The sequence below is a fragment of the Puccinia triticina genome, chromosome 3A (assembly GCF_026914185.1).
Source record: "Puccinia triticina chromosome 3A, complete sequence".
Taxonomy (NCBI): domain Eukaryota; kingdom Fungi; phylum Basidiomycota; class Pucciniomycetes; order Pucciniales; family Pucciniaceae; genus Puccinia; species Puccinia triticina.
In genome coordinates this window covers 5,100,703-5,112,145 of record NC_070560.1, presented here as the reverse complement: position 1 = coordinate 5,112,145, position 11,443 = coordinate 5,100,703, and the positions used below count along the sequence as shown (strand labels likewise).

General features: G+C 44.8%; 2 protein-coding genes across 2 annotated transcripts; both read right to left on the bottom strand.

Moving 5' to 3' along the window:
• Window positions 1-8,315: 8,315 nt before the first annotated feature.
• PtA15_3A553 (uncharacterized protein) lies at window positions 8,316-8,856 on the bottom strand (the record flags this gene model as incomplete). The annotated part of the gene is made up of 2 exons (XM_053167532.1): window positions 8,316-8,552; window positions 8,734-8,856. The coding sequence occupies 2 exons, from the start codon at window positions 8,854-8,856 to the stop codon at window positions 8,316-8,318; spliced, it is 360 nt and encodes a 119-aa protein (XP_053018739.1).
• Window positions 8,857-9,190: 334 nt separating this feature from the next.
• On the bottom strand, window positions 9,191-9,935 carry PtA15_3A552 (uncharacterized protein; the record flags this gene model as incomplete). Its single annotated transcript, XM_053167531.1, has 3 exons — window positions 9,191-9,412; window positions 9,483-9,691; window positions 9,761-9,935. The coding sequence occupies 3 exons, from the start codon at window positions 9,933-9,935 to the stop codon at window positions 9,191-9,193; spliced, it is 606 nt and encodes a 201-aa protein (XP_053018738.1).
• Window positions 9,936-11,443: the final 1,508 nt, after the last annotated feature.

The following is an 11,443-nucleotide window of genomic DNA, read 5'->3' as shown; positions in this document are numbered from 1 at the left end:
CAGCCTTTGACGAGAGCTTCGATCTCGTGGTTCTCCATGAGTTTCTGGAGAGCCTTCTGCGACTCTTGAGCCGTAGTGAGCAAAGCTCGCAGCCCGGCTGTCGCACCGTTGTTTGCGATCGCTAGGTACTGCTTCCAAGTACTCACGTGCTCTTTGGCCCGGAGTTCGATCTGCTCGTCCTTCGATAAGGTCTTGATCTCGGGGGTGATGGGGCGTGTGCGGATAGGAGCCAATGAGGTAGGGCAGAGCTCGTCTATCTCGTTGATCTCCATGGCGGACTTGTTCGGCTCGGTTGGACGAGGGCCGTCCTTGGATGGAGGAGGGATCTCGGAGGGAGCCGGGGTGGAAGCTGGGGTAGCGCGTATTGGGTCCTTGCGGGCGATCGTGGTGACCTGCATCCTCTTGACCCGGTCTTGCAGCTCCTTTGCCGCCGCGAGCTCGCGTTGGAGGTGGGAGTGGCCCTCGTAGTTTGGGACGAGTGGACCTAGTTTTTTTATTAACCATGGTCAGCAAATAGGTTTGATTTTAGGTTGTAGAAAGGTAAGTTTGGAGCTTACCAGTGGGAGTTTTGTCAGCGGTTGAAGCTGTTGGGGCGGGATTTGGGTTATCAACGGTAGTCTCGGCGGCTAAGCTGGCAGACACTGTGAGGAGGATAAGAAAGCGGTCAGCTATCTTGTGGATAAGGAGATCGAGAGGGAGTGAGATGTAAATGGAAGAAACTTACTCTTGGCGCGGTATTCGGCGTCGTAGAAAGCTTTCTTCTTAGCTTTGGCTTCTCGGCGGTATCGTTGGATTTTGGGGAGGGTGTCAAGATCCTCTTCTTCGCGGATATGAGCGTGGTAGGCGGCGAGGATGATTTGTTCCTCCCGGGTGAGCTGTTCCCACGGGGTGGGCTGGTAGTCGCGGAGTTCGGCTTCTTTGCGCAGGCGCAGCAGTTTCAGATAATACTGAATTAATTCCGCGTTTTCCTGCAGATTCACTGGAAACAACACGCTACAAAAGTCAGAAATTAGACTTGAAATTTTGTTTATATATTTTGTAATTTTAGATGAATTTTGACAAAGAAAAAATGACGAACTTGGATGAATTTTTAGGGTTTTTGGTTTGGTTTTGGCGTAAAAAGTAGGAAAAAAGATGATTTTTTGTCAGTTTTAATGTTTTTAAAGGCGTAAAAAATTCAGAGAGTAGTGAGAATATTTTTATGTATTTTTTAGAGTATATTTTGGAAATTTCTGACGTAAAAAAATTTAAGATTTATAAGGGCTCTTTCTTTCAAATGAATTTGAAGGAAATTTCCCGGCCAGACCCCCAATTGTCAGCCTACGTGATGCCAAGGATATTATCCTTCTAGCTACGCGTGGTGCAAAGCAAAAGATTAGAGTTATAAAACTCTAAGACAAGGTTATAAGGGTTAATTCCAACGTAATTGTTGGGAATTATGGCGTAAGAATAAGGCAATTTGGGCCAATTTGGGCCAATTTGACGTAATATAATTAATTTTAAAGAGGGGCCTGATAAATCAGGGGTGTTTAATCCCTCTAGAATGAAGAACTGGGGCCTGTAAACAGGGGTGTTTCAAATCCCAGAAAGAAATAGCGGAGAATCTCAAGAGAAGGGGCTTAAACTTACTAGTATAAGACCCTAGGGGCACTTGAGGTTCTTCAGGCGTGAAGTTGGGCATTTGGAGGCGCTCAGAAGTGGTAATCTTGAGGGCAGGGTGGTTACTGGACAGCTTCAGGGCGGAAATTGGGGCTAAAAATCACGAAAGTAGGTATTTTACCTGGCAAATCACAGGCTAATGAGGCTGTTGAAGGCGGGTAAAATTCTGATAGGTAATGTAAAGCTGGGGAATCTCCTTTTGGGCGGAGAAAGGGCCCTTTATATAGCCTAGGCAGGCCTCCAGGGGCGCCCAGGGGACATGGGGACACTTGTGGGCGCATTCTGAGGCAATTTGGTTGCGCTAGAAGGCGCTGTGGGTCGTGGAACCTTGGGGCTTGGATAAAAGGGTTGCCAAGAGCCTTTTACAGAGGTTCTGCGTGTTTTTACACATGCCTTACACGTCATGGGGGCTGGTTTGGGGGTTCTGTGACGCTCATTTCCGTGGAAATGTGCCACAGAAGGTACTAGAACTGGCTTCTGTGCAATTGTACACGTGCAAGCAGTGCTACATACATGTTCTGGAGGCGCTTATGAAGTGCTCCAGTTCATTTGGTCCTTTCTACATATTTACTACAGTTGTAATTTACACGTAGTGAGGCTTGGGAGAAGCTGGGGCGCTTTCTAGTGTCTCCTGTGCACGTTGCAAGAGCCTTTTTCCATCTAGAATGTTTTGATATTGGATGACGTGGTAATTACATCTTGTTTGGTGATTAATTACATGTGTACAAGACATATAACACATGTAATATTGCTATTGGGGCGTATTCTGGCCCATTCTTACTTACTGGTAACCTGAGCGCTTTGGTTGCAGGCTAGTTTATGCATTATGCATATATGTACACTAGGAGCGCGGGCTTGAGCTCTAGGCAACAGAGCACGCGGGCTTGGGTGCGCCACGCAACAAATAAAGCCATCTTTTAAACTATACACAACACCTCAGTTACGTCACTAAAAATGGGTGTAAATATATGTACTTATATATATATGTGCATACAAGTGCATCTACACGGGGCGTGATGCACTTGCGCAAACTTTGAAGTCAGTTTACACAAGGAAGGGATAATAATTAAGGGTACTTGTAAGTGAGCTACCCTAGGTTATTTTACCCTTAGAATAAGAATCTTCTATAATATTTTACATATTAATTACATAAAGCTGAGTAATTAATTAATTATATTTGTATTTAATGTTTTTGCGTAGTTTTACATGGGTAAGAGTAATAATATCTCTTTCATATGTGAAACTATTTTTTTATATTTTTATTTGTCACGGTGGCTCTGCCATAGTAGCCAGCTGACACAACTAGCAATGGGGATGAATTCATGATATTGGCACCGTAATGATGGAAAATTTTGAAATATTAATTTAGGAAGGCTTTTTTCCAATGAAAATCTCCCAATGTAGCAGCCCCATTTAATCAGTCAGGAACTATTGCCTCTTTTTTTGTGTTTCTGCCATTATATCTCAACTAGGAATGTTGATGATTCCATGATATTGGTACCAGAATGTTCATCCATTTGCAAAGAGTATTTTGGTGTAGCTTTCATGGATTAAAATGCCAAAACCAAGCGGCTAAAGTCTGATTATTATCAAAATATTGCCTAATTGGGTGTTTTTTTGGTGTTTCTGCCACTGTATCTGAACCAGGGCTAACATTTATTTCACGATATTGATACTATTATAATAAGAGATGTTGAGAGAGTGATTTGGGTCAACTCTTGACCATGACAATCCCAAAATGTGGCAGCTAAAGTCTCATGAGTCTCAAAATATCACCAAATTGGGTGTTTCTTTCTGTTTCTGCCACTATATCTCAACCTGGAATGGTGCTTATTTCATGATATTGGGACCAGAATATTCCCTCATCTCCAGACATTATTTTGGTATAGCTTTCATGTATGGTGTGGAACTCCTAAAAGATCAGGAAAGAGCTGTGAGGGGAAATAGTCAACTACACTACTAATAACGTAGAATAGGCTACAGGTGCTGGTGAGGCTGCCCTCTTGACTAATGCTGATGGAGAGAGGGTTACACTAAGAAAAAGAAAAGGGTGTGGCTGATGATTCTCTTTGACTTAGATGACTTTAACACTTTATGAGTTTGAGGTTATCAATCCTACTGAGTGAGAGAGGAGAAGTGAGATGGGGAAAAAAGCAGAAGCTCTTGGGGAATCACTCTGAGATGGGTAATGAGGTATATGCTGGGGGATATATTTCTATGGTGATGAAAGTGTATCTAAGTGTGATGAAAAGGGTGCTACAGAGGGGATTTAGTAGAAAGTGCATATAAGGGTGATGTTTAAAAGGTGCTACAGAGGGGATGTAGTAGAAAGTGCATGATGGGGATACAACATCTAGAGGGGTGTTTATATATGTGAGAAGTACTACAGGGGGGTGATAGATGATGAGCACATAGTAACAATATCTGAAGATGAGCAGTAATGATGAAGGCGCAATGACCAAAGAGTGTACATGAAAGGTAACTATGTAGAAGATGAAATAATGATGAGCATTTGATAATAACTACAAGAGCTATGAAGGAATGTACTGCTGATATCATGTGAAGAGAAAAATGAGTAATGAAGTTATGTAAGATCTGCAGTCCTATGTAGCTATGATACTAATGAATGATGTATGTAATAATGCTAAGGATATGTATGAAGAAAATACCTGCCAAAACTATACATGCCAATAACTGCTGATCCATTTGGAAATCCTAGGTGAAATGAGTGGGTGACTAGGGGTAAAATGGGGTGTAGAATCTGAATATGAAGTAATAATGAGGTATTTATGAAGGGTTTAGGTGATATGAGGGTGATAGTATGAACAGGAACAGGGTTACCACAATGGGAATGCCCAAAAAGAGCTGCTATAGTCTGATTAGTCTCAAAAGATTGCCTAATTGGGTATTTTTTGGTGTTTCTGCCACTGTATCTCAACCCGCAATGCAAATGATTTCATGATATTTCTACCATTATGATAAGACATGTTGAGGGGCTACTTTGGGTCAGCTCTTGACCATGAAATTCTCAAAATGAGGCAGCTACAGTCTCATGAGTCTCAAAATATCACCAAATTGTGCTTCCCTTTCTGTTTCTGCCACTATATCTCAACCAGGAATGGTGATTATTTCATGATATTGGTACCAGGATATTTATCCATTTCCAAAGATTATTTTGGTATAGTTTTCATGTATGGAAATGCCCAAAAGGAGCTGCTATCACCAGGAAAAAAAAAATAGTCACTTGATGGCAAGTGACATGATGCAGCTTTGGTTTCTGCTCCAGAGCTACTCCAGCGCTGCTCCAAGTCTGCTCCACCAGCACTTGTAGAGCTTGCAGGACTGCACCAGAGCACTCAATGTGGCACAGTCAGCTGATCCTAATTTTTTCCCAGGAACAGCTGATGCTCATCATAAGCTGAGCAGTAGGCATTGACTGAGCCTGAGCCAAAGCTGAGCATTGGCTGAGCCTGGGCCACAGCTGAGCATTGGATATTCCAAGCCTGAAACAAATCCAAGTGTCAGCTGGACCAAGAATATTCTAAATCTGAGCATCAGCTTAGCCAAAAATGGTCCAAAGCTGAGCATCATCTTGGAAAAGGCTAGTGCAGAGCTTAGGATCAGCTGGGACAATACTGTTCCAAAGATTAACACCAGCTGGGCCAAAAATTTTCAAAAGCTGAGCATTGGCTGAGCCAATGCTGGTACAAGCTGAGCATTGGCTGAGCCAAGGCTGTTCCAAAGCTGAGTATCAGATTTTTTGAGACTATTCAAAAGATTAATATCACCTGAGCCAAGGGTGTTCCACAGCTGAGCATCAGCTGAGCCAAGGCTGGTCCACAGCTGAGCATCAGCTGAGCCAAGGCTGGTCCACAGCTGAGCATCAGCTGAGCCAAGGCTGGTCCACAGCTGAGCATCAGCTGAGCCAAGGCTGGTCCACAGCTGAGCATCAGCTGAGCCAAGGCTGGTCCACAGCTGAGCATTGTCTTAGCCAAGGTTGTTCCACAGCTGAGCATCAGCTGAGCCAAGGCTGGTCCACAGATGAGCATAAGCTGTTACAGGAGTGGTCAGACTCAGAATCTGAGCATTGGCTGGGCCGAGATTTATCCAAAGCTGAAAATCAGTTGAGCCAATACTGGTCCAAAGCTGAGCATTGGCTGGGCCAATGATAGTCCTAATCTGAGTCTAAGCTGAGCCATGACTGGAATAAAGCTGAAAATAAGCTGGGCCAGGACTGGTTCTGATCTGGGCAACAAAGCTGAGCATGAGCTGGGCAACAAAGCTGAGCATAAGCTGGGAGCTAAAGCTGAGTATCAGCTGACCAGAAATGGGGATCAGTGGTGCCCAGCAAAAACTGAGGATCTCCTGTGGACATTCTTGAACTGGTTAGATGGTGGGTAGATGGTGGGTAGATGATGGGTAGATGGTGGGTAGCCCGCTGGAGCTGGCATGATGTCACTTGTCATCAAGTGACTATTTTTTTTTCCTGGTGTATAGTCTGATTAGTCTCAAAGTATTGCCTAATTGGGTATTTTTTGGTGTTTCTGCCACTGTATCTCAACCCACAATGGGAATGATTTCATTATATTGATACCATTATGATAAGACATATTGACAGATTAATTTGGGTCAGCTCTTGCCCATGAAAAACCCAAAATGTGGCAGCTACAGTCTCATGGGTCTCAAAATATCACCAAATTGGGCTTCCCTTTCTGTTTCTGCCACCATATCTCAACCAGGATTGGTGATTATTTCATGATGATGGTACCAGAATATTCATCCATTTACAAAGATTATTTCGTTTTAGCTTTCATGTGTGGAAATGCCCAAAAGAAGCTGCTATGGTCTGATTAGTCTCAAAACATTGCCTAATTGGGTATTTTTTGGTGTTTCTGCCACTGTATCTCAACCTACAATGGGAATGATTTCATGATATTGATACCATTATGATAAGACATATTGAGAGATTGATTTGGGTCATCTCTTGACCATGAAATTCCCAAAATGAGGCAGCTACAGTCTCATGAGTCTCAAAATATCACCAAATTGGGCTTCCCTTTCTGTTTCTGCCACCATATCTCAACCAGGAATGGTGATTATTTCATGATATTGGTACCAGAATATTGATCCATTTCCAAAGATTATTTTGGTACAGTTTTCATGTATGGAAATGCCCAAAAGGAGCTGCTATACTTTGATGAGTCTCAAAATATTGCCTAATTGGGTATTTTTTGGTGTTTCTGCCACTTTATCTCAACCCGCAATGGGAATGATTTCATTATATTAATACCATTATGATAAGACATATTGAGAGATTAATTTGGGTCTTGATTAGTCTCAAAATATTGCCTAATTTTGTATTTTTTGGTGTTTCTGCCACTGTATCTCAACCGGCAATGCAAATTATTTCGAGATATTGATACATTACTAGAGGCCGGGCGGCTTCGCCGCTACAGATCCAAGATTAATATATTCCAACCCTTTTTTATGATTACCCCTTCAATACTTGACACAAATCTGTGCAAACAGGTAGTTGCATCATACATTGTGATTTAAAATTAAATGTGATTTGAACTTGGTTACACAAGTTGCAATGTGGGGGTCTTGTGATTTTTACAGTCAAATTTCCCTCAGAATTCAAACTTGATTAAGAATCAATTCATCAATCAAGACCAGCTCCACAGTGATAGCAAACAAGCTAATTTTTTTTGATAAATTATCTTTCAAAGCAAAAGGATCATCAAACATAGAAAACAAGTTTGAGGTCAAAGCAGGAGGTTCTATAGATGGCTGTGTCAAGAAAAAGGTTTCACAGATACTACCATACTAAAATCATGAAAATGTAAGGCAAAGGAGAAATAAATTACTTCACAATTCAACCTAGATTCATGTCAGACCAGGTGCACCACAAACTTCAATTAAACATTGACACTCTCCTACAACTCTCACAGTCCACACCCAACACACATAAGATCAATTTCATGGAAAAACTCCATTCAAACAAGTCCACCCTAATTGTTTTGAATAAATTCCTAGTGTTCATTTCTGCAAACTCTTTTCTCTTGATTCAAAATTCACAACACATACAAATGATATGTTTTTAACAACCCCTGAACACATTCAGCTATCAAGTAATGATGTTATTACATTCATCTCTATTTAATCCTGTCTTCCATTCTCCTTGTTTAAAGAGAGAAAGACAAAGATACAACCATAAAGTAAGCTAAACACAACAGATAAGTGTGTTGAACTCATTTCATAGATCAGCAAAAGCAAAACAAAGATTCAAAAAATCAAGCACTAAACACAACACGAGAGGGCCACAGGGAGTGTAGGAACCACATTGGGAGTATTCTTTTTTCTTGAAGTTGTGCAGGACCTTGGCAAGAATCCATTTGAGGAGACTGTTGTGAGGTGATTAGACAAGCAGGAAATTGAGGACGGTGTGGATGTCGGATTGATTTAAGGGAAATGGAAAGACATTGTTGTATCTGGTCTTGATAACGGACTTTCTCGGCACCTGACACCCATTCTCATGAGAAACAGCGTATGGAATGGTGGAATGGCCCTTGTGGGCAGAGAAGCACTCCGGGTTGACCTATCTGTTGCTCCAGCTCATCATCCATACGGCAAGCAGCGGGTCAACGGTCGACAATTCAGAGGGCAGCGATGGCAACAAAGGCGGATGCCTCGATGTCCAGCACGCTGGTCAGCACGCCAGGGAGGGCGAGAAGGACGGGCGCGGCGGCTGATGTGCCAAGGCGGAGGCCCAGGAGGCCGGCCTTGACGACGAAGGCCAACGCGCTGGAGATACTCGAGCGGGCCCCGGGGGCCAATGAGGATGCGCATGTGGGTCGCAACAAGCTCGACTGGCGTCGGCTCTCCTCCCCGGGCTACTTGGGCGCGGGCGCGCAGGACGGCAATGACCATCGCGTGCGTGAGAAAGCGGCAAGAATGGGATCGTCGAAAATATTGTAAACTGTTTTGTGCGCCTTCTGGAGGAGCATGTGGGCTTGGCCTGTGGAAGATAAGCTTGTGGGGGGGAGGGCGGGGACAAGGAGAGGATTGATGTACCTGGAGGACGAACCGGGCGACCTGGACGTCGGGGGCCATGGTGCGGTGCTTGTAATCAACAGGGATGTCGTGTTTGGTGGCTGGGTTGAGCAGAATTTTGTGCGGGGTGTACGCGAGGGGCATGGGGTCCTGTATGACCTTCACACCGAGTCTGGGGATTGTGAATATCCTACATCCCTCATCCAAACACATCAATACAGGAAGGAAAGAGAGAGAGGGGGGGGATGGATGGATGGACGTACCGGCCGACGATGCCAATGAGGCCTTCCAGACACATCTAAACAAAGTCCATGGCACATTTGTAAAAAAAATGCGGATTGAAATAAGGGGTCAACAGCTTGAGGGGGGGGGGGGGGGGGGAGAAAGATTTGCTGACCTTATTAATGAGTTTCCAGTATTCCAAGACGTTGGTGATACACTCGACGATAACATTCTCATCAATGGGCTTGGGCAATAATCAAAATCCAATAGCTCTGTTGATAAGCTTCCAATCGGGGTTGATGTACTGAGAAGAGATTTTAAGGTAGGAGGACGTATATTGACAGGACCATTGTTCGACGGTGAGCGCGATTTTACCGTGCTGCTCATCAAGCTGTTTGGCGATCACTGCTTTCCGTTTCTTGTGCAATTTCATACAATCTTCTTGCAATGTGGCTTGGTCGATCATCTTAAACTTGGGCTGTAAAGGTACGACAAATTCCCAAGAAAGATTGATCTTTGACCATTGAAAATGGGAGCTGGAGAGCAACAATCATCTTTGCCAAGGATTCACGGATGGCCTCCTGGTTGAACCGTGGCATACAATCAAGCTGGGATATAGATTGCCTCGGGATCAGCAATGATTGGTGTGGCTCTGCTTTGCAGCAGTGGTGATTTTGCCAGAGGTGATTTGTTCCGGCGCTGCTTTGAGCCAACAGGGTAGAGCCACAACTCAAACAAATTGCCTTGGTGGTTGTGCCTGCGTAGATCAGAAGGTATCTTAAATTTGCGTCTCCTCTTGTCTGTTCAAAGTGAAATTTTGACTCACCATTGTTGGTCTTGGTGAAGTGGTTCCAAATGTCTGAGGTTTTCCGTCTCTTGGCGCTGCTCTGTTCTCCCTTTGGGACCTCCGCCTGCGAGGTTTTGGCTGGCGTTGGAGGCCGAGAGGATTGCTTGATGGGCCAGGCAAGTTGAACTCCGATAGGCTTGTTGGTCGGCTCCATATTCTTTGAGAAATCAAATTATGTATGATTGGATGTTGCAGCGTTCAAAGTGTAGAAGGAAAAATTTGGCAGATGAGTGTTGAATGGAACCCCCGGGGACCGGTGATCAGCTTGGAGGTGCTTCCGTTTCAACCGCTCCATCGGCTATTGCCAACAGTCTTGGGCTTCCCAGCCCCGCTCTTGATGGCCATTGGGATTGGATGCTGGACATGAGTGGGAAGCGCGGCTTTGGAGACGAGTGCAGTCCGGTAATCGGCGCAGAAGCTTGCCGTGGTAGATTTGGACGGTTTCTGGTGGATATGGATTCCCCCTTGATAAGCGGAAAAAGAAAAGCACTGAGTCACAGGCCCAACGTCTTAGCGGTACAAGAGAATGTAAAATAATGAAAACACTGACGTTAGGAGTATTCTGTTGAGGAAGTTCGTTAGGTAGAGGGTTTATTTGATGTTGTGGATCAGGGGCATTTGAGGGTGCGCCGACGCGTGGTGGCAGGCTATTAGCAGCAGTGTTGGTTGGCAGGGTTTTTGGCTACGTCCAGTTCGCGTCGTTCGAGCCTGGATGTGAGTTGGGCCCATGCCTTCTTCTTGGGGATGAGGGGTGCTTCGGTTTTCCTGTGGCTTGTGGTTGGGCCTGCTCTTCCTGCGCTTGCTGAATCGGAGGGGCTTGTTGGGCTGGGGGTTGAGGCTGTCGACAAGGGGCAAGTGTTGGATGGCTGGTTTCAAGGGGGAGGGGATCCTGGCGAGGGCCGCGGTGCATAAGATATTACTGGAATATATCCATACATAGCAACATTGGTGTCAAAGGGACATGGCGGTGGCGCCGCAATGCCCCCGACAGGGCAAATTTTAAGGTCAATGTCAGCTTGCAGTAGCGCACATTGGATGTCGACCAGAATGGCCAGAAGATCCGAGCCGTAGCTAATGCCTTGCGGGTGAAAAATACATACAAAGGTGGCGTGGGCCGTGGCGGGGGCGTTGCCGTGAACATGCAAGCAGAGTCCAGGCTAGTCCAGGGCAAGGCTTGAGGCGAGCTTGCTGGTCTGTGGTGTATAAAAGGGGGGAGGATCTTGTGTTTGGCTAATCCCCCAGGCGTCCTCTGCCGCTGTACTTCCAGCGTGTGGTTTGTCCTCACCCCCTCCGCTGTTGCACTTGCGCAGTTTGAGGGGCTAAACTCGTTGGCCCCCCTTTGCATAATGCCTTAAATGCGGCGCGCTGGGGGTCATCCTCTCACTGTTTTTTAACCCTGCTAGACAGGGATGGACAGTGGGCCATGGTGCATCAGCTTGCTGATGTTAGGTGGCTGGTTGCAGGTTGTTTTAAAATTTTGCTTTTTTGTTAATTTTGGCATTTGTAGAGGGAAAACCCTTCATTTTTTTTCTAAAAGTTGTAGAGGGGAAACCCTTGATTTTTTTTGTGATTTTTGGAGATTTGTAGGGGAAACCCTTGAAGTTTTGTTTTGTGATTCAAAGACTTTAATAAACTTGGATGATAAGACATGTTGAGGAATTA